We start from the raw sequence: 25,000 nt of genomic DNA, 5'->3' as shown, positions 1-25,000 counted from the left end.
TATTCTTCACGAAATCGAGACCTTGAAATCCGCCAGGTCCGACTTAGATCGTCGTATTTCATCTCTCGAGTCCCAGCTCCGCGACCTGAATCATCACCAGAACAATGGCGTCTCTCATGCCCCTTCCGCTTCAGTATCCACTCTCGACTCCACTTTTCCTCATGGATTGTCCCCCGACATGATTTACAGATACAGTCGCCACCTCCTCCTTCCTACCTTCGGAGTCCAAGGTCTGCTTTCTCTACCAATTCCTTCTCGAATTGACTAAGCGATTACAAAGTGACGCATTAATTAACTTAACTGCGTTTGTTTTAGCGCAATCGCGGCTTTTGAAGTCTTCGATTTTAGTAGTTGGAGCGGGAGGGTTGGGCTCACCAGCTTTGATGTATCTTGCAGCTTGTGGGGTTGGTAAGATGTTTGTACCATTTAAAGTTTGATTAGAACTGTATATTTTATTGTTTTCAATTGAGTAATGTTGCATATGTTTGGAATTATGATTCTAGGTCGTCTGGGAATTGTTGATCATGATGTAGTTGAACTGAATAACATGCATCGGCAGGTAACCTTTTGTCTGTTTGTTTTCGTAGTCTTTAATGCTCAATTACTTTATATTTCAAGTACTTTTAGCCTTTTTGTTTTATAAGCTATTAGAACTCTGTTTCATTGATATGATTCTGTTACTAGATTATAAATCTACTGACTAAAATACATTTTATATCTCAGATCATCCATACTGAGGCGTATATTGGACGGTCGAAAGTAGAATCTGCTGCTGCAACGTGTCACTCGTATGTTTTACCACTTTTTTTTTCTGCCTTTAGAAGTTTGCAGGAGTTTTATAGCTCATGGTTTGGTAGTACTAATGTGCATTCATCCTAGGATCAACTCTACCGTCCAGATTGTTGAACACAAAGAAGCTCTTCGTACATCAAACGCTTTAGAAATTTTTAGCAAGTATCCTTATTGCAGTGATCTTAGAGTTTGATATTTCTACTCTTACCCTGACTTAAATTATCTGCTTATGAGCGTCCTGTGTTTTACTGTTTGCTGTTTTGAACATTTCGATTTTCTTAACTACAAAAACTTAGATATGATATCATAGTAGATGCAACAGATAATGCTCCTAGCCGATACATGATTAGTGATTGTTGTGTGGTGCTGGGAAAGGTAAATGATAAACTCTATTCTTCTTAGAAAGTAATTTAAGTCGGGAAATTATGGATGTTTCATTGAATTTGCTAATCATAAGTTCTATTAGTTTAACTAATGGCTGCTATGACATAACTGAACAGCTTAGTTTGTATCTTTCCTTGACAAAGACTAATCATCTTATGATTTTCTTACAGCCTCTTGTGTCTGGTGCAGCTGTAGGTTTGGAGGGGCAGGTACTCTAAGCAGTTGAATTCAGTTCGTTATTCTAGAATCGCATAAATTCATTGTTTAGACTGATGATAATTTAGCTTATATTTTTATCTCTGATACAAAAATTAATTCATTAATCAATCTTATTTTCGATCCTTTTGGTGTAGCTGACAGTTTACAATTACAATGAAGGTCCATGCTACCGATGCCTATTTCCAACTCCCCCGCCAACAACAGCGTGCCAAAGGTGTTCTGATAGTGGTGTTCTTGGAGTAGGTAGGTTGATGAATTGTTTCATTTTCCATTAGGCCAGTAACCCTTTCACTCAACCTCTTGATGATTTGTCTGCTCTCCAAATTTTATTTTTCTCTTGAACATAGTATGTACTGCAGAACCCGGAAATGAAATGTAGTGCAACATAACGGTGCTCTAGTTCATGTGCATTTGATTTTCATGTACAAGCTTTCCTCGTTAATCATATTTTTGTGCTGTTTATTATCCAGTTCCTGGGATCATTGGCTGTCTTCAAGCCTTGGAGGCTATAAAAATTGCAAGTGCAGTTGGTGAGCCACTTTCTGGACGGATGCTTCTGTTTGATGCCTTAGCTGCAAGGATCCGAATTGTATGTTTCGCATTTATATATAATTTTCTTCAACTGATTAATTTTAATGCTATTAACTGTTAGTATCATAGATATCATTTTACCCATCACCATTATGCCCTGTTGGGAAGATGATCTTGTTAGACTCATTCTAATTTTTAACAACTATGATGATTTTAAATGAAAATCTGATTGGACATGGAGGGAATCAGTTTGAATAGTGAAAGTCGTCTTCACCTGAGGCTTCCGAGGTCATTTGTTCGAATATTTGGGCGTGCTTAATAGAAGAGAACTCTGGATGTCTGAAAAGCAGGCTATCGAGCCTAACTATACAACTATCGAGCACTCTGAATGTGCTTAATAGATAGAGAGAACAATGGATGTCTGAGGCTAACTATGAATTAGGGTTCCTAACTATCGAGCCTTCCGTCCAAACTAGCCAGCGGAACGAGAAAGATTCTTCCAGCCTTCCTTCCTTTGTGTTATAGACTGTCATTTCTAGCTTCCCTTCTCTTAAGTCATACTAAGTTGTATAGTTAAACACAGGTTAAGATTCGTGGAAGGTCGTTGCAGTGTGAAGTATGTGGAGAAAATTCTAAATTCAAAGCAGCACAATTTCAAGAATTCGACTATGAGAAGTTCACCCAGTCTCCATTGTCTACGGTACTTTTTGAATTACATGTGCAAATACTTTTCCTTTATGCATATCATCTGGCGCACTTTTTTTTCGAGCCAAGCGTAATTTGGTTAAAACCGAGCATGTGTTAAGCAGTTCCTCTGATTATTGATTTGCAGTCTCCTCTGAGGTTAAAACTACTGGAGCCACACTCAAGAATAAGTGCCAAAGAGTACAGTGATCGACTTCATAAAGGCGAATCACACGTGCTTTTGGATGTCCGTCCCGAGCACCATTTCAAAATTGTTTCTCTTCCGAACTCCCTTAACGTTCCCCTGGCTAGTTTGGACGGAAGGCTGGAAGAAGTTGGTTTGGCTTTGAAGGAAGAGGAACATAAACAGGGTTCAGACTCCTCCAGTGGTGATGTTCAATTATACGTTGTTTGTAGGAGAGGGAATGATTCTCAAAGAGCCGTCAAGGCTCTCCAGGAGAAAGGTTTCAGTTCAGCTAAGGATATCATTGGTGGATTGGAGGGTTGGGCCCGCGAGGTAGACCCCACTTTCCCTGCCTATTAATTTGGTCGCCCATTCTTGTATATTTTTTGCTTTGAACCACAGCCCTTTGCCTTCCCATACACAAATGGTTTACTTGTTTGTTTCACTTAGTAGCGACATAGTTTTGAAAAGGATGGTTACAATGATAAATGCCACCTCTATGACTGATAGTTTCTTATAATTTCTCCATTATAATTTATTAGCTTTGTTTGATTTTTGTTAGTTACATAGCTTAAAATGTTTTTTTTTTTTTTTATATTTAATCAAGAGGTAAGAGGTTCAAGTGCTCTAGTCAGACGTTTGTTGAACTCGAGAAAAAGATTGTATTCTCAATGATGTTTTGACTTTTGTTACTTCAAATGTTGTGGAAGTGAAAGTTTTGTTTGTAAACTCTTAAATAAATTTTATCATCTGACCAGACAACTCTTTCACTATCTTTCTTGCTAACCTTTGAAGTGTAACACTTTCACTATCTTTCTTGCTAACCTTTGAATTGTAACACAAGTTAATTTAGTTTTGTTTTGAGGTTTACTTTACATAGCTGTTGGGACAAAAAAACAAGTTTCTTAATTCAAGAGTCTGCCGTGTAAAATTTACCATATATATATATTGAACAATATATGGTTGACATACAAAAGTATCATGTTACCATATATATATATATATATATTGAACAATATAGTTGACCTACAAAAGTATCATGTTCAAAACATAACTTAAAAAGAGAGTATATGGATAAAGTTGAGAGATGACAAGTTGGAGTACTAAAGTAACATCAAAAGGACAGTATCTTACCTCATATTTATCGAAGCAACATGATATTATTTACCTTGTTCATAATTTAGAATTTGTACTGAATTATTGATGCATCGTGAGTGAATACTACATCAATTAAGTTCTTCAAGATGGTGGTAGGTCAAATGGAGGTTGTTAAAAGGATATGTCCAAACCACTGTTTAGTGATTCTAAGGGGCACCAAAAGGTTCAACCTCTTGATTGGTTATGTCATGAAATTCTTTCAAGGTTTATCTCAGATAACAAAAGGTCATGCTGTCATTCGAGTAGTGGTGGGTTGTTGGACTCACAAGCTTACACAAGTTACTTTGTGTAAAGTCTTAACCCTATGGGGAATAAAGACCTCGGTGTGCTGGGACGAGGTAGGCAAACGTGACTATTAGGATGAGAGTTAGTCCAAACCACCAATGAGCCCATGTAAAAGATCGAGACAAGAATGCACATGACTCAAAGTAGACAAAAGAGTTATGTCAACTTGAGGCGTAGAAACTTGGAGTTGTCAATAAGGGACAAGCTAAGCCCGCACTTCATCAAACTCTCCGATTGCCTCGTAATTAATTATTTAGTTTTTAATAATTATTTTATTATTTTATTTACCGTTTAATATTATTCATGATATGAAAATTCAAGATTATTAAATAATCTTAAATAGTATATAGTTGATCAAATTAATATTTAACATATTAAATATATTAAATGTAAAAGAGAAAATAGATTTAATTTAAAATGTTTAAATTTAAGATATTAGATAGGTTAAATAAATATAAAAATATATTTAATTTAAAGAGCAAATTAATATTTAATATATTAGATAGATTAAATCAAAATGAAAAAATTTATTAATGTGAACGGTTCTAATTAATATTTATTATATTAGATATATTAAAAGAAAAGAAATATATTTATTGTATTTATACATAAAATATTAAAATAATTCATATATATTTATACATCAAGTAAAAACATAGGTATGAAATTTGAATGACATTCAAATTCATTCAAATTAGTCAAATGTATATTACAATATTTTATAACATTTAAATAGAATTTGAATAAAATATTATATCATAATATATTAAATATTTAAATATATTATTTGCTAAAGATTTTTAAGAGTCCATCATCCTTTGGTTTTGCCAAAATGTTCTCTCACATTTTTTTGAAACTCTCATTCTCCAATCTCTTTTGAATTTTTTCTCAAGAGACTCGCATAAGTTTTGACTTTGGAGTTCGAGTTATAACAATGAAGATCTTGTAGAATGTAGAAGAACTTCTACGTTGTTGGAATACTTCAAGGAGTAGCTACAGTTTCTAGCAGGTAAAGATCTTGCTCTCGTATTTATTGCTCTCTTTTAATTCTTAATAAAATCAAATCGGTTCATAATGCTTCCGCTATATGGATGAAGAGTTCATTCCCTCTACCTTCAACATTCTAGATCGAATCGTACTGGTGACATACATATCTACCCTACCACCGTCCCTCTCTGTAGTGCATAACGTATTCCATGAACTCACGCTTCACAATATATGTGACTGACCTAACTCATGTGGTAGATTACGAATCCTTACCGATAAACGTTAACCTAAATTATGATGATAGACCAATAAGAATTTTAGCATGAGAAGTGAAGGTCCTATGTATCAGGAAAATAATTTTTATTAAGGTACTACAACAAAAACCATCGAGCTAGAGAAACTATGTGGGAACAGAAGGAAGAAGGCTATGGAAATATTGAGCAATTGTCATGTCACGTTGTGAGATTGATAACAGCTCATCCTCAAAAAGTTGTAGCCTCGTATCGTCTTCTTTGAAAACAATATCATGAACGTGTCTCATACTTCTTTTAGTGTCTTGTCATCCCAAATGTGCTCTAACGTCTCTTTTTTCGATTGTGGTCTTCAAGACAAACATTGTTTTGACTATTTTGATTCTTCATTTGTGCAAGACGCCATTAGGGTTCTCCTCTGGCGGCATAGTTTCCCTCTTGCCAACGACTCTCATAGGTCTTGTCCTTGTAAAGAGAAGGACATCACATGTTGTAACTGTGTTGTTGAGTTTCTTGATTCTTCCACCGATTTGAAAATCACTCATTGTGTTAGTTATACCTCAGCAATACCAAACGAGCTTTTTCGACACAACTTATAAAGCTACGAACTACTCACGACACAAAGAAACTCACAAACTAATAATCTCAAAAAATTGTTTCTGATGTGGAAGATCAAACATAGCTGTAACCATAGAACATGCTAAGAATTTCAAGAGATTAGACAACCTATACCAACTTCGCTCTAATACCAGATTATCGAACAACACTCGCACACTTTATTAACACCAATCAAGAAGAGATTACAAGACATTATGTAAAATACTACTACACTTTGTTTTGTTTGTGATTCTTGGGATAAAATTCAATGGGGGTGAAATGATACTTATATAGTAGAGACGGTATAATTATTGAATTAGACTAGTGATGATATTTTAGCAATCATCTGTTCTGTCCCGAGTTTATGCCAAGTTTTTAACATCAAAGGGAGATCCATGGGAGATACACATTATCATGATGTACATTAAAGTTATTAAGGAATTTGTTGAAAATCGAAATAGATATGAAGGTTGTAATGCTGAGGAGTACATTGTTGAAAAACCTATATAGTTTTACACAGAATTTTTGCATAATGTCACCTATTCGACTTGGAAAGATCGAAATCAGACTGATCAAAGGAGACAACCCTCATCTGCAACTTCCATGACACCCGACAAGAAACAACTAAAGCAGGCTCATCTGTATGTTTTAGTAAATACAAATGACATACAACCTTTCATAGAGTCGTTAGTTAGTATCTTTTCAATACTTACATGGGAAATATAATTTTTTCAAAAGAAAATTGATGCAATACGAATAGACACCCATTCAAAATTTCTATATATATGTGTATATTATTCGACAAACAATAAGAATACTACGTACTAAGTGGGAAGCTAAGTACATCTACATTCCTTCAACTGGATAAGACAAGCAAGCACAAATTTAAGGACATGTCTCTGAACTGTACGCCTAATCTGAAACCCTCATCAGGTACGCAACTAAACATCCCAACACTGCCCCAGCAAGCACCTGCACCCAAACCCATATCAATGTCTTAGATATCAACCATATAATTCCCAAAGGGGCAATGGGAGGGAAGGAGACTCAGAAATTCGGATAATGTCTCAAGTGCAAAGCGTGTGGAAGTTGGAAAACCTTTAGTGATCGATGAAGATCCCTCGAATGGCAACCGAAACACAGACCATATCAGTAACCAAATATGTTGGATGAATAATGCAGTTTATAACATGATATCAAGCTCAATCAGAGAATATTGTGAATACTAAAAAGAATAAACTATGATGACTTAAAAGACATTTGATTTGACGAAAAACCTGGAGCGGGGTATGGCCAAGCGAATCCCGTAGAGGTCTAACGCTCGAGACAGGATGCTCGGGAGGAAGTTCACAGACAATCTGATTTAATAGCTGAAACATACGCAAGATATTACATCAAGCAAGGAAAATTATGATATAGGTAGTAGATATGAAATTAATATGAAATGGGTCCTTTCAAAGGATACAAACTTCTAGATGAAATGGTTTTTTCAAAGCCCTAAGCTAAACAGCATGAGTGCTTTGTGTAAAGGGCAGGCTGATTTGAAAATTTCAAAATATGCCATTGATTTCAAAAGACCATTGACAAATAAAAGTGTTTTCATACGAATCAACAACCGTACTTCAGCTTGGCGACCGGCATGGAGTCTAACACCAGTAGCATCATACATTACCTGTCAATTATCGTAGCACGTCGTTAGTACAGGAAGCATAAGAAAAACAACTGGAATATCTGTTATGTAAGAAGTGATGAGTAAGAGTCATCTCCTGGATTTCTTTTTATCTTATTAATGTCGCAGTTTTTGGAGTAAGAATAGGAAATGAGGTAAGCTGTCGACCAGCTGTTTTCTACAATAAAGGGATAACGTGATTACATCTCGAGTTCTAGCTTTACTGGGATTGGCTCAGTTAATCTTCATTAGGAGAAATATAAAAACTCGTTTTGAACTATAAAATAGAAAGCCCTGATTTATAAAGAAAAGAAGTTGACAACGAGATGGATACACAAGTATTCCAACAACAGAAGCATCTAGAATCTAGAAGTAGATGTTAAGACAAACCCAAAGATCTTTTAATTTATAAGAATGAGACACAAGTATGCCTCTCCTCTGGCTTGTAACCATCTGCTCCCCCTCCAACCACCATGCCCATAGCCATACAGCCTTAATGAAATTACTCCAACCGATCAATCACCATTGACCACAAACTTCTCTCTATTGTTTGTGATGAACTCATCTGGTAGTCGTGCAACCTCCTGGCCTATCGCTTTCATGGAGTTCCTTCAGCTAGCCTCATCTTTCATCAGCCATCACCCAATTTATCCCTGCCTTCATTTGATGCCTCTATCTCTCTTCAACCTCATCAACCATTATCCCCACAGCCTGAACTTTTCTTATTGGAGCTCACCTCACCCTATTTATTCAACCATCAATCCATTCACCCACCCATCCAACATAACACCTTTCCAACTGCATACCCCTCACCCTTTTCCCTGCTCTCGTACCTTCACCATTTGACCTCAATTTTGAGTAAACATGGTCTTTGCATTATGGCTGTCCCCCTCTACCACAACCAACTAAAAAGAAATCATGACAACTTCTGGGAAGAAATTCCAATTTAAAACGGAATTGCAAAATCTCCATACCACTGTCCACTATTATGATAAAACAACCTCAGCGGCTCTTTTGAAGGGAGAATCGGTTGATCAATGAAATTTATCTCAGGGAATGTTCAGGGGCTGGATCATGGAGAAAGTGACCTTTGATCAAGAAAACTCTTCATCAATCCAATCTGGGAATTGTTTTTCTTCAGGAAACTAAAAAATCAGAGATCGGCAATTATCTTGTTAAATCTCTTTGGAGTTCATCTCATATTAGTTGGGCATCACTTGATTTGATTGGAGCCTCTGGGGGTATCCTTGTTTTGAGGAGTGAACCAAAATTTTCAGTGTGAGAGGTTATCCAAGGTCACTTCTATGTCTTTGTTCATGTTTTGATGGTTGACGGTTTTTCTTTTTAGCTTTCTGTTGTTTATAGGCCACCAGTAATGATGTCCGTAAGAAATTCCAAGTTGTGATTCTATGGGTGCAAGTATGTCTCCTGGTACAAATGATTTAAATGCTAAATTTTTAAGTTACTCTTGGAACACTACTAAGCATGATGTAATGGTCATGCTTCATGATTTCTATTCTTCTGGAATTATTAACGTGGCGTTGAATGAAACTATCATTGTTTAATCCCAAAGTGAATTGACTCCAAATCTGTCACTGACTATAGCCCAATCAGTCTCATTCCATGTGAATACAAGATTATTGCTTGTGTTTTATCTAATAGATTGAAACTGCTCTTTCCTACTATTATTGCTCAGAATCAACTGCCATTTGTAGCTAATCCACAAATTCTGCATGCTTCTTCATTGGCCAATGAATTGGTATCAGACTGGAATGTCTCTCGTAATAAGAGTATGGTTCCAAAATTGGACCTTGCAAAAACATTTGATAAAGTTGATTGGGATTTTTTGGACGTTATTCTTCATGCAAAAGGTTTTAGCTCAACTTGGAGAAAATAGATTCGTTGTTGTATCTCTAGCATGAACTATTTGATTACCATTAATGGTAGAGCCAGAGGTAAAATCGTCCCTTCTCGGGACATTCTTCAAGGTGATCTGCTTTCCCCTTTTCTCTTCCTTTTAGCCTTTGAGTGTCTTAGCAGATTAATATCTCATGATGCTCAATTGGGAAAGATCACAACCCATCCTTGATGATGATGCATGGTTGTTTTCTACTTTGGATTAGAAGTTTTGACACATCTTAATATTGTGAAATCAATTTAATTGGCTTCTGGTTTGAATATTAATCTTTCTAAGAGTGAGTTGTGAAGCTATCGTGGTCTACCTTTATGAGATAGAACTGGTCTGGTTGTTGACATATTTTGGTTGTAAACAAGGTTCATGGCCTTCCACCTATAGTGGTCTTCCACTAGGACGTAATTAAAAAATACACTTCATTCCAGTAGCCAGTTCTTCAAATAATTCAGCACAACCTTTAGGACTTGGAAATATTCATTTATTTCCAAAGCAGGTAGGCATAGCCTTATCCAAACCACCCTTTCTAGTATGCCAATTTACATATCGTAATTTAAACTGCCAGCAAAGATTTCCTCTTCTTTGGACAACTTGTTCATAGTTTCTTTTGGAAAGGTTCCAAAGGAGAAGGTGAAATGCATTATGTTAATCGAGAGACAACATAGCTTCCCCAACGATTAGGTGGCATTAGCATCGGGAACTTTTATCATCGGAATTTGGCTCGTTTGGCTGAATGGATTTAGAGATTTCTAAACGAGAGAGACACCTTGTGGCGCAGACTTATTTTTGCTAAATATTATGGCTCCCAGATTGATTGTGTTTGGCCTCGTCTAATTTTGAGAGGTTCACACAAATCACCTTGGCGTCATATTTGCTCCAGTTTATCTCTTGTTAAGTCTCATGACTGTCGTTTTGGTAATGGTCGATCAATTTCATTTTAGCATGATCCTTGGTTGAGTTATGAAGCTGTTGATACTGTCTTCTCTCTTCTTTATAGACTCACTTCTCAGCCAAATAGTCCAGTTGCTGACGTCTGGGTTCCTTTACTAATGCCTGGGATTTGAGCTTCTGTCGGAACCCTAATGAATTGGAGACAACTGAATGGTCCAATCTCTCTCATCTTCTATCCTCAATTAGGTTAAGGAACCTGAATGATTATTGGTCTTGGCCTCTTGATCCTTCCAATACTTTTACTGTTAAATCTCTTATAAAAAATATTGTGGGTACAAATGAACCCTTGTTGAATAATCTATACTCAGTGATTTGGCAAGATGCTTATTGATTAAAATCTTTCTTTGGGAACGTAATCTTCAACAGAGAATGTCATACATCAACCTTTTTCCATCATGGTGTGTTATGTGTTCCGCAGTTTCAGAGAATCCTAGTCACCTATTTGCTCGCTGTATTTTACTTCTAGATACTGGGATATTATTCTCGCTGCTTTCGACTGGTCCATACATTTGCCTAACACCATCTTTGATTTTCTTGCTTCAATTTTGGTAGCTACGGTTGGCTCTTAATAGTCTCTCTGGACAAACAGAATGTCAGAATTTTCCGAGATACTGAGATTCCTTTAATTGCTTTATGGATTTACTTCTGTTTCATGCGATGTATTGGAGTAAATGTAAATACCCTTTTAATACTTATAACCTCTTTGTTAATTTCTCATTGGAGAACACTTTCACAGAATTTACCTATAGGTGTTTCGGGGTTTTCTCCACCTATTTCATTTATCAATGAAATTGTCTCTCTTCTCAAAAAAGATAACTGCCATACAGGACATTATAACTTATTGAAACTTCAGTTTCTGAAATAATTCTAAGAGGATGGATCGACTTGAACCAATGCCCACTTGGTTGAGGGAACATGTTTTATGCTAGTTGAGCTATGACCATGTTTGTCATTCTAAGAGGATGAATCATGTGGATGCACAAGGATGCTTCTCAAAATTTAAAACAGGAACCAATAGAGATATTTCTAGATGCAATGATGGGTTTTTGTGTTCATAGAGAAAACAAGTCTTGAATTTCTGTCAATAAAGAGTCCTTCCAGAATTGAAAGATCAAATAAAAAGAAGGCAATAATGAGGGACAAGATATACCAAAACATACCAGTCATTAATTCTATTTGCTTCAACAGTTTCAGGAATTCAAGGAATATAAAAATCACCCACCCACTAGTAACTTAATTCATAGCAACCAAATGATATATCAACCATTCAATACAACGAAGCTACGGCATACAATTGATATCTTTCAAATGTACCATACAAATATAGTGTATATATATATAAGTCGAATAAGAATATTACCTATATGAATATAGATTATATAATTGAAATCTCAACATATTCATTTACATCAAAATCTAAATCCTTGATGACAGCAGACGCATGCCAATTGAAGGCTTCATCTTAGCTGCCAGATTATGTTGAAGATATTTGATCTATGTAAATATTGTTGCCACTGACAGATCTAAAGTGCCATGTAATCCCCTATGATGAAACATGATGTATCATGGCAATTTGTTGATAGGTACCGATACTGAAATTCCTCAAAAAAACAAAAATCAATGGAATTCTCTAATTTAATCTCCCAGGGAATCAAAAAATAATTGATGAAATTTTGGACAATTGAAGATTTCTTATAATTTCCAAAGAGAGTCATGATTATAGATATTTATTCAAACAACGTTTGACATTATCAAACAGAAAACAACAATAAAAGATATCATTATAAAAGTTAACTCAAATAATGAACAAGACCTGGCAGTTAAGTACGTACAATGCATGCCAAAACCAAAGCAAGTGCAAAAGCTGGTCCCCCAGTTCCTTCTTGCAAGCCAATAGCTACAGCTAGAGACGTTACAGTGGCCGAATGTGATGAAGGCATTCCACCAGACCCCAGCATCCTTTTGGAGTCCCATCTCTTCTCTTTGAACCTGCACAATCCATTATATTATCAGTGAAACAAGAAAGAAGCGGCAAAGAAAGAACAGCCCAGTATAGCTCTAGGATTACGTTAACTTATTATCTGTTGCTAATCAAATAAATTGTCTCCTATATCTGAAAATTACAAATTTGAGTCCCCAAAAATTCATTTTAATTATAATATTGAATTAATTAATCACTCAAAATAGTATTTGGATTGTGTGACCCAAGAAGGGAAACAATTTGGCATATTTTTAAATTTAAAATTTACTACCAAACACAATTTAGAAACAATAAAAACATGGAATACAACTTGGTTTTCTATTAAATCCCTTGTTTTCAATTTTTGTTATCACCAACCGAACGCACTTCTCAAAACAAATAATAAAGACAAGCAAAAACAAACAAGGATGAACCTTAATACTAGTTCACATAACTCACATTAAGCTTGATGAAATGATTTTGTACACACTTGTAATGAGTCCGATGGGCTGAAGTCTTTAACCTTATTCGCCCTTTCTTTTTTGTGGATGAAGCAAACATAGGCCTCACATTCAGGGTGTTGTCCAAGATCCCTCTCTCAGAAAACCCCTTAAAAACTCGCGCAAGGTCCTCTTTTATTACTTCCTGATTATTTTGAGATCATACTCCAATCAATGCCTTCAACAAAGGCCTTGGGCCCGACAACTGGTGCATAGAGGTTCAAGAAAAAATCCCCCTCGATCTTCTCGTCTCCCTTGAGCACCTCCTATTATTATTTTCCAAAGAACCAATGAAATTTTTATTTTCGCGCTCATTTCCCAAGAACAGAGTGTTGCAACCTCCCTCCTTGGCCCATCTCACTTCAGCTTTTTGCCTCCAACTGGTGGTTTCTTTCCTTACTAACTCTCATCAAATTCCAGTTTTAAAGAAAAATGTTCCTCTTTCCGGGTTTCATTTAGGTTACCTCCTCTTTGAGGTTGTCAAAAGCATTAATTCTAGCCAACACCTCCTTTTCTTACTCCTTAAAATCCCAGAGAACTCTTTGTTCCACAATTTAATAGTCCTTTGAGGGCCATCAGATTCCTCGTGAACCAAACACCTTCCCAATATTTAGGGCTTTCCACATTCCACCACGAAGAAAAAGAAGATTGAAGGAGGGGTTGTCCAGCCACATGTTCTCAAATCTGAAAGGACATGACCGCAGTATGGTTGCATGTGTAGTCTAAAGAGGAAGTTCCCCAGCATAGCCTTCGTGGTGTTGTTTCATTCGCTTAATAATATTTTTTATTTAAAAACAAAAATGGTTTCATTTGTAAATGAGAGACTTGAACACGCCTCTCATCAATAGGTGAATTAGAACATAAGCAATAAAGATGGAAAATAAAGGGGAAAGAGGATACACTACCTATAACCGTAGTAGCAAAGCCATCTTTCCCATTAAAAAAAATCATCCATAAATTCCAAACAAAAATGATCATATGCTTTTCTAAAGTCAACATTAACGATTGCACTCTCCTCCTTCATGACTCAATACTATCTAATGCCTTTCACTTTCAAAACCCAGTCACGGATTTGTTTCCCACTCACAAAAGCACCCTGGGATGAGGAAATAATGTTGGGAGGACCTTTTACATTCATTTTGCCAAAGTTTTAGATATGATCATCCAAAGACTAGAGACCATGTTAATAGACCTACAATCCTTGACTTCCCTAGCATCCGACTTCTTTGAAATCGAGTAAATATAGGTTTAGACGTTTTGTTCATGGTTGCACCCCCCACATCTCTCTCATAGAATTCAATGAACACCTAAAGAAGTCATATTTTATCAAATCTCAATCCACAGACAAACTAACTGGCCAAGAGACTAACCTCATTGCAACTAAACATTGTGGCCTTAATAGACTAGAAACCAAGCTAATAGACCTAAGATCCTTGACTTAACTAGCATTCGACTTCTTGGAAATAGAGAAATATAGGTTTTGACATTTTTTTAATGATTGTATCCCCACACCTCTCTCAAAGAGTTCAATGAACACCTACAGAAATCATATTTGATCAAATCGAAATTCTCTTGAAAGAAAGATATAGACAAAATTTCTGGACCAAAAGCCTTACCCCATAGCAACTACATTTGTGGCCTTAATAGACTAGAAACCAAGCTAATAGACCTAAAATCCTTGACTTTCCTAGCATCCAACTTCTTTGAAATTGAGCAAAAATAGGTTTTGATGTTTTGTTCATGGTTGCATCCCACACACCTCTCCCATAGAGTTCAACACCAAAAGAAATCAAACTTTATCAAACCCAATTCTCTTGAAAAAAAAATAAAAATAAAAAAAAAGCCACAGACAAACTATCTAGGCCAAGAACCTTTCCCCTCGCAACTAAACATTGTGGCCTCAATTCTTCCAGCTAGAATAGTAAGTTCAAGGAAATCCCATTCCACATTGCTAATTGGGGTCCCAGTCCAAACCAACTACAAATGAGTAAGGAATAGCATTAGACGCATGTAAGGTAGAGAAGAAGTTCCAAAATATCCTCTTCAACGACAATCTTTGATCACTACACTCCCATCCTCCAACATCAGAGCAAAATACAGTTCCAAGATCTTTTGGCACTGACCATTTTATCAAAGTAGGAGGTCCTCCAATCTCATTCTTTGACTCATTTTACCCTAGACTTTTGCCTCCATTATGTCTCTCTGCTAGTGAGAACCTCAAAATCCCCTTCGAGACAATTTCATTCCTCCCTCACTTCCTTGCTTCAAGAATCAAGAGATTCCCTTTACAATCTGATACATACCAGTTTCATCAAGAAGCACACTTGAATTCACTCTAAAGAACCAAAATCAATTAATTCCGATATAGAACAAAATTAAAAAAAGTTCTCTAATAAAATTAAAAAAATTAAACTAATGTTTATCGCATTAACTTTACAAGAATCTACTCCCTTGAAGACATTAGAACAGTGGGATACCAACCCAAGGTAGAGAAGTTACAGAAACATAAATGGAAGCTTAAAAAAAGTTACAACGCAACAAAATTTCAAAAAGAAGGTGGGTGTAATAGAACCCTAAATCTGATTGGGGGGATTAGAACCCAGTTTTCAAAAACACAGTGAAACCTAACCCGACGATCTCAAACAGACTCATAAATTGACCTTGGAGACAAATTAAGAAGCCATCAAATAGAAGCAGCATAAGATAGCAATTAAGAAGAAACAGCAGCAGGAGAAACGATGGAATAGAGAGTACCAGGTAGTGAAGAGCTTGAGAAACTGAGCGAGCGCGAAGGAAAGGAAGGCAGAGAGGAGAGGGAGATTTGAGGGGAGAAGTGAAGGCTTGTACGAGGCGTCGGCTGCTACGATCACTTCGTCCATCAGAGGCCGGAGCTTAGAAAAGAAAGAAGAAGAAGAATGAAAATGAAGAACGCAGCAGCATAAGAATTAATGTGAGAAGTAAATAAATAACAAATACATCTAATTTTGGTCCAATTGGATGATCATATAAGATTTTTTCTTTTTTAATTTCCTTCATCCACTTTAATTAATTAATTAATATATATATATATATATATATATATATTGACATTATTCTCAATTATTCCTCATTTATAGTGGATCTGAACTCGATCCACCGTCATTGTTCGATCAACTATGGTAGTTATAGTGAATTTCACGAGATTGTTTGTATAATTTGTAGATTTCAAGTATTTGAAGCAAACGGGAGTGTTATTGCATGCATACATGAGTTAATTGGATTGAAGAGTTCAAATCATCAGAAGAGGTGTTGCAGTCAAAAGACTCGATCAGACATTGTTTAGACATTACTGATGATGTATCAACTCCCAAAATGCACCAAACAACCCAAAAGGCCCAAGGCCACAACACGCACAGTTCGCTCAGGTCAATTTTGAAAAAATTATATAACGTCGAGACATTATCTCCAATGTTGCAAATTTTTTTTGTAGAAGCCTCTAATTCTTGGCGTAAAGAGGTGAGTCCTTTTGGAGGGGGAAAATCCTTTTGATTTCTACATATTCGTTCGAGTTGAAGGAGACTTTTTGATGGCTATGGAATTCAAGATCTGTGAACGTGGATACCGTAGAGGGAGAAAGGAGTTACAGATGACTAATAATTTTTTCCACCGTTTTTGTTATACATTTTTTTTCATGAGTTTATATTTTGTATTATTGAGCACGAGTCGCCATTCAGTAAGAATGTAGGTAGTATCCCTTTGAATGTATAGGAATAAGTTTGAGGAAGTTTGGTGGTATGTAGGTCCTCCTTTACTTCTCCTTCAGTAGCCCTACGAGCACAGACTCTAATTTAGTTAGAATTATTGGGAATCCCCATATGAAATTTAGGTAAAAATGCAATTTTTGAAGCATCTATTCTCACCATCTCGAGCAAGTTCGGGGCAATCTCAGTCGTTGGATGGCTTTGGGGCGATGTCATATAGGTCCAAAGTGTAAGCTTGGGCATTTGGAAAAAAAGAAAAATTCAAAGGAACAAATTTCTTTTCACAATTATTTTATTCTAATAAATTCTCTCTCTTTCTTTTGGACACTTTTTGTTACGATGGATTGAGATTCTCTTTATAATTCAAAATTATACCACCCTATTAAAATTTGAAATTTTTTACATTTTTGCCATTTTCTTATTTATTTATTTATTTTTTATATTATGTAATAATTTATTACCATTAATCATCTGTGTACATGGAAATTATATTAGAGTAATATAATATATGTTGTGGTAATTACTCATGTCATGTCTGTGTGCATGAGAGTTGGTCTTGTTTTGTTTTTTTTAATGGTTTTACGTTCGATACATTTTTGTTGTGCATATGCATACCTATCCACAATAAGAGGTTCCTTACAAATGGCTTGTCTTGTGTGTACACGATTATAAGCATTTATTTTTAAATATCTTTTCGACCTTTAAAATTAAATGAAAGCTTTTTTTCATTTATCACAAATAATATATTTTCTTCCAAGACATCTGCTTTCAAAGGTGTATCCAAAGAGGACAATATCTACTAGCGGTGGATCGGGGGCATTACAAATGGTATTAGAGCCAGTCTTCTTGCTGTTCCCCGAAGGGAGTAGACATGAGGCGGTGTGTCAGTAACGATGCTGGGTCCCAAAGGGGATGGATTTTGGAGGAAGGAAAGAGTGCCAGCGAGAACACTGGGCCCCGAAGGGGTGGATTGTGATGTCCCACATTTATAAGGGTGTGTCCCCTCAAGAAAAAGTACAAAGAGGACAATATATTTGCTGGCGGTAATATTTTCGTGGATATATATTTAGATTTGATAATTCTTTATTTTATTATTATTACTTGTATTCGGCTAAAAATTACAATTTTTAAAAACAAAATACAAAAAAAAAATTCTAAAATGATTGGTAATAATTTTCCAAAAATTAATTTGTTAAATTTGTGATTCCCACCAGCGGCATCTTTTCTTCAAAACATCCGCTTCCGGCCGCCCCCGGTTTCTTCCTCTGCGCCTTCAGCGGCATCTCTTCTTCAAAACTTCCGCTTCCAACCCGCAACGCTTCCGGCTGCTTCTCCTCTCTCTTCCTTCATTATCTCGCCCTCTTTCTTCTCCGCTCCCTCTGCGTTTTCTCCTTTACTTTTTCCGGTCACTCTTCGCTTCACTCTCAGGTATTCCATATCATCTCTTCACTTCTTTTTTTCGCTCTAATCGCTTGTTTTTTTAGGCTAATTGTTCTTAATATTCCTTGTGAATTGCATCTTTACTTCAATGGATTCTATTAAGGATTTGTTTCTGTGTTGTTCCCTTGGTTTCTGTTTTCTCTTTACTCTTTGCTTCCTTTCGTGGATGACTTGTAATCGTGTTTGAGATGGAGAGAGGATTCGGAACAATCTTCATTTCAGCAGATATATGTTAGTATCTGTGCTTGCATTTTCGAAATTGTTGTTTATTAGAACCAGAGGAGTTGGGAAACACTCCGTCCTATCTTTTCTAAATGGATAAATTATATTTTGCTGCCTTATCCTGAAAACCCTAGTGTTTTTCCTTTTTGGCCTTCTTTTGGCGACCTCTTAGACATAGACCTCTCTAATCCCTTTCTAATATAGAGCTGGTTTGTTTGGATTAACTTTTGAAGTGCTTAAAAATGCATTTCATTGAAAATCAATCCAAACATGCCTTAGTTTCCATAAGCTCCAGGGCGTATTGATGGGCTACTCCTTTTTTTTATTTTATTTTGCATGCCTTTTGTACGAGATTTATAATAGTCTCCTGCGCCATGTTTTTACCTCACTGCATCTGTTTTTCTGTAAGGCAGAGTTGCAGACGCATGTAGTAATGCTTTTGTATGCTATGTGAACAATTTTTTTTTTTTTTTCATTTATTATTTGATACATTCCATGCTAGTTGGCTATGTCAAAGACGATTAAATAAGGAGGCTTATTTTACTATAACTTGAGCCTATCCAGGATATTTTGGATATTAAAATGGCTGCTTCATCATCCCTTCTGACATACTCATTGCAAGAGCATGCGTCCACCGAAACAGCAATAAAACGCTGTAAGGGCTATATGTACGGTAACTTATGTTCATCCTACTCCCGGATTGGGTACTCCAAAACCAAGTTCCTAACAAGTGCCAAGTTTTCACATAACGAGAATTCATCAAACTGGGAACATATTCAGAAATCTCCAATGAGGAATGAAATCCTGTGCCGTGCTGTGGAAATTGAAAATTCGCTTTCTCCCTTTGTAAGCAAGAAGTTTGAGCTTGATGATGTGATCGAATCTCAGCAATTTGATAGAGAGATTCTCAATGATATTTTCGATGTTGCACATGATATGGAAAAGATTGAAAAGAGTTCATCTAAAAGCCAAATGCTCAAGGGATATTTGATGGCTACCCTGTTCTATGAGCCCTCAACTAGAACTAGGCTTTCGTTTGAATCTGCCATGAAAAGGTTAGGTGGGGAGGTATTGACAACTGAAAATGCGCGGGAGTTTTCTTCAGCGGCCAAAGGAGAGACTCTCGAAGGTGATTGAATTGTTTCACCTCCTTTTCTTCACCTTCCTACGGTAGTTTACTTGTAATTTATATGCACTTGATTGCAGATACCATCAGAACTGTTGAGGGCTACTCAGATATAATTGTAATGCGGCATTTTGAAAGTGGTGCTGCTAAGAAAGCTGCCGCAACTGCTGGCATTCCTATTATTAATGCTGGTGATGGTCCTGGACAACATCCCACTCAGGTTTTGTCAGCTCCTTTTTTAGTCTTGTAATATAATGGTTGATATGAATACGTAACATGTAAGTGTAAATGGTAAGGAAGTGTTATAAGCATGCTTGTTGGTGACGGAGTACAGCATGAATAGTAGAAATTTGAAATGAGTATGTTCATTCGAAAGATTGTTGATGTCCAAAATTTTCACCGAGTTTCGTCCTCACAAGAAAAGTTGATGTTGACAAATTACTAATTATATACCGCTTTTCTGCATTCATTAAGCAATATAAATAGTAAGTGCCATAGTACTTGCAAAATTATTAAAGAATCGACTCAATTGTTACATCCACATTACAAATATTTTCTTAAAGAAACGAATCAATTAAGGGTTATTGTTATAAACAGCCACTAAATAAATATGACTTTATCTCCTATCATCTGTATTTGCTTGCTTTGCTGAATTTTGTATAAGAGTTCAAACAAGTGTATGAATGTTGATCTTTCATTGCGTTTGATTCCAATGAGAACCACTGATTACCATGAATATATGATAAAAGAATGAGGTACTTGATTCATTTTGAGGGTCATATAAAAAAAACATCAGAAAAGGAAGTATGGATCCAGACCCCATAGCTTCTTTTGCTAAGCTTTGCAAGAACTTGAAAATAATGCTGTTCGTAATATTCTGCTATGATGGATAAGTGCATCTATTTTGTTTTTTTTTTTTTGACCCCATAGCTTCTTTTGCTAAGCTTTGCAAGAACTTGAAAATAATGCTGTTCGTAATATTCTGCTATGATGGATAAGTGCATCTATTTTGTTTTGTTTTTTTTCTTTTTTTGAACCCTTGACCTTCTTCGGGCAGGCTCTTCTAGATGTATATACTATTCAGAGAGAGATAGGAAAACTGGATGGAATTAAAGTTGGGCTTGTGGGAGATCTTGCCAATGGTAGAACTGTACGGTCACTTGCATATTTGCTCGCCAAGTATCAAGACGTGAAGATATACTTTGTCTCTCCAGATGTTGTAAAAATGAAGGTAACTTCTGAAGCAAAAATATGACAGTATTGTCTATCGGCTGACATTCTTTGTTGTACCATGATATTGGGAAGCAATATTTGGAGAAATAATTACCGGATAAACTGATTATGCTTTACTTATTGGTATTTTATGGTAAATCGTTGAAGGCAAATCTGTAGGAAGTAACTAGTGAGGTTAAGATCTTCTAACCGTTGAACTTGTTTGTTCATCTAGGATGATATAAAAGAGTATTTGTCATCACAAGGTGTGAAATGGGAAGAATGTGAGAACTTGATGGAAGTTGCGTCCGAGTGTGATGTGGTATATCAAACTCGTATTCAGCGGGAAAGATTTGGGGAGAGGATTGATCTGTATGAACAAGCTAGAGGCAAGTACATTGTGGATAAGAATGTGTTAAAAGTGATGCAGAGACATGCTGTTGTCATGCACCCCCTTCCTCGGCTTGATGAGGTAACAAAGATGAATAATAAGTATTCTCTAACATTTATTGTCAAACATGTCGTGACTACAAATTATACATTATTTTGCAGATCACTGTTGATGTAGATGAGGATCCGAGGGCTGCCTACTTCCGACAAGCAAAGAATGGTCTCTATATTCGGATGGCACTTGTGAAACTCTTGCTTCTTGGATGGTGAAGAAATGCCACCATTGTAAGTTTCGACATTTTATACATGCTTTTCTAGGATGATTTTGTTTAAACAAATTACTAAAATTATAATGGGGGCGAGTTTTAAGTTTGCTACTAGGCGAATGGCTTGATCCCGCTCGCTAGCAGAGAAATGCGAGTATGATTTGCTGAGTTTTTCAGTTTAAGGATAGCTAGAATGCCATTGCACTGCATGGTCATTTTACTTTTAAGCTCTCACATCAGTCATTCCTTTGGTTTTATAGTTTGGCTGTATAGTTGAACGAGTGCTTAAACTCTAAACCTTAAACCCTAAATCTTAAACTTCGATGTTCTCGAACTTTTGTCAGGGTGTGTCTCTGTTTAGTTGGAGACTGCTGAACTCGAATTTGGTAGCACTGCTTCATATTTCTTACTGGCCATGTCAACCTTGAACCATATGTTATAGAATCCTTTTACCAAGATGGGGATCTACTCTCTTAGCTTAGAACAAGTTGTATCCAATTTCTTTTAGTTTATGGCTTTCTATTTAAAACCCATTTGATCTTTTCTTTTATCTTTTAATTTTTGGAACTTGTTTGGGAATTTATTCAATTTTTTTTTCTTTTTTTAGATTTTAAAAACTTTTTCAAACGTTCTTTTTTTAATTTTTTATTATTAATTTTGTTATTTTAGAATTTCTTTCCTAGTTGTAATTTTTAACATATATATGTCATACTAATTTTTTCTGAATATTTTAATATATTGTTTTACTTTTTTTCTCAAGAATAATAAGTAATTTGAGTGAAAATTTTGAACTAAAAAAAAATATTGTGTACTTTTGATTTTCTTTTTTTTCAATAAATTATACGTAAATAATATTTTGTTTTATACTCAAAATTAAGTTGTATTCCTTATTTTCATTGTTTTTAAATTGTGTTAGTTGGTAAAACTTAAATTAAAATAATATGTCAATATTATTTTATGTGCATGGATCATATTATCCAATTTTGACAATAACTCATTGCAACCAAATCAACATATGACATAAACCTCTTCAACATCTCTCCCTCTAATGAAATTAAATCTATTTTTACTTAAACTTAACTGTATATTTCTTTTTTACTTAAACCTAAAATTTATTTCTTTTTTATGAATTACTTAGTTGTTTGAGAATGGTTGATTGAGATATGAGAATAGTTGATTGAGATATTTTAGGGAAGGGTCGTTAGGGATGAAAAATCAGTTTTTATTTATTTATTTAAAGTAATTGATTAATTAACTTATTTTATTTTATCTTTTAACTACTGTTACATTGACGAAGAAAAAAATAAAACGAAAAGAAATTAGAAACCACAGACAAAACACTTGAGCGGGAAGCATGCAAACACAAAGCAAGTAATGGATAAGATTTGTAAAATACGCCAAAAAAAAAAAAAAAGAAAAAAAAAACCAATAATATATATATATTTTGATCCATTAGTGCTTTATTTTGAGCAACGAAAGTGAATATGTTGTGTGTATAAATAGGCCAAAAGCTTTACTCTGTTTTCCACAACAACAACAACAACAACTGTGTACACAGTTTTAGTGTCGTTTTGAAGATCAGAAGGCATGAGCAGGTTGAAGAGATCCGAAATTGTTCTTGTTTTGTGCCTCACCCTTCTTCTTCTAATAACGCCTCTTCTTTCCTCATCCCTTAGACCCACATATCTCTACTTCGTCTTCAACCTCCTCATCCTTGGCCTTCTCTCCTCTGCCTTCCCAAATAATGCTCACAGCCCCAACACCACCCCTTCCCCTCACACCTCTGCCAACAACCACAGGGCTCTAGAGAAGGCCCATTCCGACAACATTCCCCCTCCCAATCCCAAAATCGAATCTCTCAACAAGTGTCCCTCTGCTTCCACCATTTTCTTCATCGGAGATGTCGACAGTGAGGAGGCGGAAGAGGAGGCTTCTGGCGGCGGCGCCGGTGGAAATGGGCAAGACTTGTTTGCCCAAGCTGAGACGTTTATTGGGAACTTCTATAAGCAGTTGGAGATGCAGAAACAGGAGTCTTGGAAGAATGTTCATGGTTTCTATCGGAAACCCTTTTGAGTCTTTTTTTTTTTTTTTTGTAAAACTAAAATGGAAGGGTTTGTGCAGTTTAATTCAGCTTATTCAATTGTGTTTCTGTTTTACTTTTGGATTAACTCGTGTTACCAATATCACTTCTATTTTAGTGCATTTACAATGTCTGGGGATAAATCATTTACATAACTTACATATGGATGAAATTAATATGAGTAAACATACATATGTTTGAAAAAGGATAGAAATATCTAATGATTCAAGCCCACTATAAGCAGATATTATCATTTCTGAGCTAAAAACGCATCCTTATAAAGAATGTTTTGTTTCTCTCTCCAATCGATGTGAGACCCTCCCATCCACCTTCTTTCGAGCCCCGCATCCTCACTGACACACCGTTTGGTATCCACCACCCTTTAGAGCTCAGCGTCCTCGCTACCACACTGTCCGTTGTCTAACTCTGATACCATTTGTACCAGTTCAAACCCACCGCTAGTAGATATTGTCCTCTTTAGGGTTTAGGGTCTAGGGTTTAGGGCTTCTCCTCAAAGTTTTAAAAATGAGGGAGAGATTTCTACATCCTTGGAATGTTCCTTATCCTCCACAACCGATGTGAGATCTCACAGTCCACCCCTTTTATGGTTTAGTGTCCTCATTGTCACTCGTTTCCCTCTCCAATCCATCTTCCTTCATGACGTGTTTTAAAACTTCAAGGGGAAGCTCGAACGACAAATCCCAAATATTGAAATCATGATATATTAATAAACTTGATATTCAAAGAATGTGTGAAGTAGAAGCTGATAATCTCAAAATGAAGTAGAAGAGCATCTGATGAGATTTGTTGGGGTTTTACATCTGTGAGAGGCAGCAACTTTAGAAAAGCGCTTTAACAAAAAGTGATAAACTTTTGAAAAGAATTTTAAGTTATTCTCCCTCCAAACAAAAGGACATACATATCAACAACACTTGATAGTGATATAAAGAAATTGGAAACTCACAAAATTTAAGCACACCTGACATGCTCCATGCCTGCCCTTTTCTGCCCTTCAAACCCATTATAGATATGCTACCAACCTACCTTAACATAATAATAATTCCAAGTTTTTGCATTATTTGTTGTTGGTAACTAAGAATCTCTTCTTTTCAAACAACAAAGGGATCTTTAAAAGAAAAAAGGTGCCAAAAAGGAGGCACCTCTTCTAAAACTCAAGAATATATAAGGGACCAAATACATTTTTGTTTTGTTTTTTTTTTTTTTTTGTATTTTGATAAAATTTAAGGTTTTAATTAGTGGTTTAGCTCACGAAGTTGTTTCCTCCAATTCTTTTTTTTACGGTTATTATCTAATTTTCGTTGTTGGATTGAACCTGTAATTAGGAAGGCATCCTTCTTTGCTTTGTACCCAACATTTTATTCTTATCTAAAAATATGCAAACAAACAAAAAAAAAAAAAAAAAAAAAAAAAAAAAAAAAAAAAAAAAAAAAAAAAAAAAA

The 25,000-nt window shown here is 35.7% G+C and overlaps 4 protein-coding genes and 2 long non-coding RNA genes across 6 annotated transcripts in view; 4 read left to right on the top strand and 2 right to left on the bottom strand.

The window, feature by feature from the left end:
* Window positions 1-3,359, top strand: part of LOC111438631 (adenylyltransferase and sulfurtransferase MOCS3) — a 3,496-nt gene extending 137 nt beyond the window's left edge. Inside the window, exons 1-11 of the mRNA XM_023076512.1 lie at window positions 1-230; window positions 316-408; window positions 504-559; window positions 724-788; window positions 880-954; window positions 1,089-1,167; window positions 1,347-1,385; window positions 1,530-1,638; window positions 1,866-1,984; window positions 2,510-2,626; window positions 2,759-3,359. The exon at window positions 1-230 is cut by the window's left edge and continues 137 nt beyond it. Coding sequence (XP_022932280.1) covers window positions 1-230; window positions 316-408; window positions 504-559; window positions 724-788; window positions 880-954; window positions 1,089-1,167; window positions 1,347-1,385; window positions 1,530-1,638; window positions 1,866-1,984; window positions 2,510-2,626; window positions 2,759-3,154 — 1,378 coding nt within the window. The 3' untranslated portion in view covers window positions 3,155-3,359. The remainder of the gene's footprint in view (window positions 231-315; window positions 409-503; window positions 560-723; window positions 789-879; window positions 955-1,088; window positions 1,168-1,346; window positions 1,386-1,529; window positions 1,639-1,865; window positions 1,985-2,509; window positions 2,627-2,758) is intronic.
* Window positions 1-10,947, top strand: part of LOC111438637 — a 19,831-nt gene extending 8,884 nt beyond the window's left edge. The window contains exons 2-3 of the long non-coding RNA XR_002709706.1: window positions 4,886-4,896; window positions 9,942-10,947. This is a non-coding gene — a long non-coding RNA (uncharacterized LOC111438637). The remainder of the gene's footprint in view (window positions 1-4,885; window positions 4,897-9,941) is intronic.
* Window positions 2,443-6,250, bottom strand: LOC111438636. Its single transcript, XR_002709705.1, has 3 exons — window positions 6,241-6,250; window positions 5,973-6,067; window positions 2,443-2,452 (listed from the first exon to the last, which is right to left on the bottom strand). It is a non-coding gene; the product is annotated as an uncharacterized LOC111438636 (long non-coding RNA).
* LOC111438635 (uncharacterized membrane protein YuiD-like) lies at window positions 6,815-16,003 on the bottom strand. The gene is made up of 5 exons (XM_023076517.1): window positions 15,819-16,003; window positions 12,437-12,593; window positions 7,694-7,744; window positions 7,350-7,442; window positions 6,815-7,044 (listed from the first exon to the last, which is right to left on the bottom strand). Exons 1-5 carry the CDS (start codon window positions 15,941-15,943, stop codon window positions 6,985-6,987), a joined length of 486 nt encoding a protein of 161 aa, XP_022932285.1. The 5' UTR covers window positions 15,944-16,003; the 3' UTR covers window positions 6,815-6,984.
* A 1,992-nt stretch (window positions 16,004-17,995) lies between these two features.
* On the top strand, window positions 17,996-21,869 carry LOC111438632 (aspartate carbamoyltransferase, chloroplastic). Its single transcript, XM_023076514.1, has 6 exons — window positions 17,996-18,232; window positions 19,031-19,595; window positions 19,673-19,812; window positions 20,650-20,823; window positions 21,040-21,276; window positions 21,357-21,869. Exons 2-6 carry the CDS (start codon window positions 19,049-19,051, stop codon window positions 21,462-21,464), a joined length of 1,206 nt encoding a protein of 401 aa, XP_022932282.1. The 5' UTR covers window positions 17,996-18,232; window positions 19,031-19,048; the 3' UTR covers window positions 21,465-21,869.
* Window positions 21,870-22,882: 1,013 nt separating this feature from the next.
* Window positions 22,883-23,703, top strand: LOC111438634. Its single transcript, XM_023076516.1, has 2 exons — window positions 22,883-23,502; window positions 23,554-23,703. Exons 1-2 carry the CDS (start codon window positions 23,048-23,050, stop codon window positions 23,693-23,695), a joined length of 597 nt encoding a protein of 198 aa, XP_022932284.1. The 5' UTR covers window positions 22,883-23,047; the 3' UTR covers window positions 23,696-23,703.
* The last annotated feature ends 1,297 nt before the right edge of the window (window positions 23,704-25,000 follow it).

Source organism: Cucurbita moschata, unplaced genomic scaffold (assembly GCF_002738365.1).
Source record: "Cucurbita moschata cultivar Rifu unplaced genomic scaffold, Cmos_1.0 Cmo_Scf00078, whole genome shotgun sequence".
Lineage (NCBI taxonomy): Eukaryota > Viridiplantae > Streptophyta > Magnoliopsida > Cucurbitales > Cucurbitaceae > Cucurbita > Cucurbita moschata.
The sequence above is the reverse complement of the archived record's forward strand: the minus strand, read 5'-3'. Positions and strand labels throughout refer to the sequence as shown.

Excerpts from the sequence above, each read along its gene's own strand:
- LOC111438634 (XM_023076516.1), top strand. The coding sequence starts at position 23,048 with ATGAGCAGGTTGAAGAGATCCGAAATTGTTCTTGTTTTGTGCCTCACC. Across the intron at positions 23,503-23,553 it reads AAACAGGAGTCTTGGAAGAA|TAAAACTAAAATGGAAGGGT; the intron begins TGTTCATGGTTT and ends TTTTTTTTTTTG.
- LOC111438635 (XM_023076517.1), bottom strand. The coding sequence starts at position 15,943 with ATGGACGAAGTGATCGTAGCAGCCGACGCCTCGTACAAGCCTTCACTT. Across the intron at positions 12,594-15,818 it reads CTCAAGCTCTTCACTACCTG|GTTCAAAGAGAAGAGATGGG; the intron begins GTACTCTCTATT and ends TGGATTGTGCAG. Across the intron at positions 7,443-7,693 it reads ATGCCGGTCGCCAAGCTGAA|CTATTAAATCAGATTGTCTG; the intron begins GTACGGTTGTTG and ends CGTATGTTTCAG.
- LOC111438632 (XM_023076514.1), top strand. The coding sequence starts at position 19,049 with ATGGCTGCTTCATCATCCCTTCTGACATACTCATTGCAAGAGCATGCG. Across the intron at positions 19,596-19,672 it reads CAAAGGAGAGACTCTCGAAG|ATACCATCAGAACTGTTGAG; the intron begins GTGATTGAATTG and ends ACTTGATTGCAG. Across the intron at positions 20,824-21,039 it reads CAGATGTTGTAAAAATGAAG|GATGATATAAAAGAGTATTT; the intron begins GTAACTTCTGAA and ends TTGTTCATCTAG.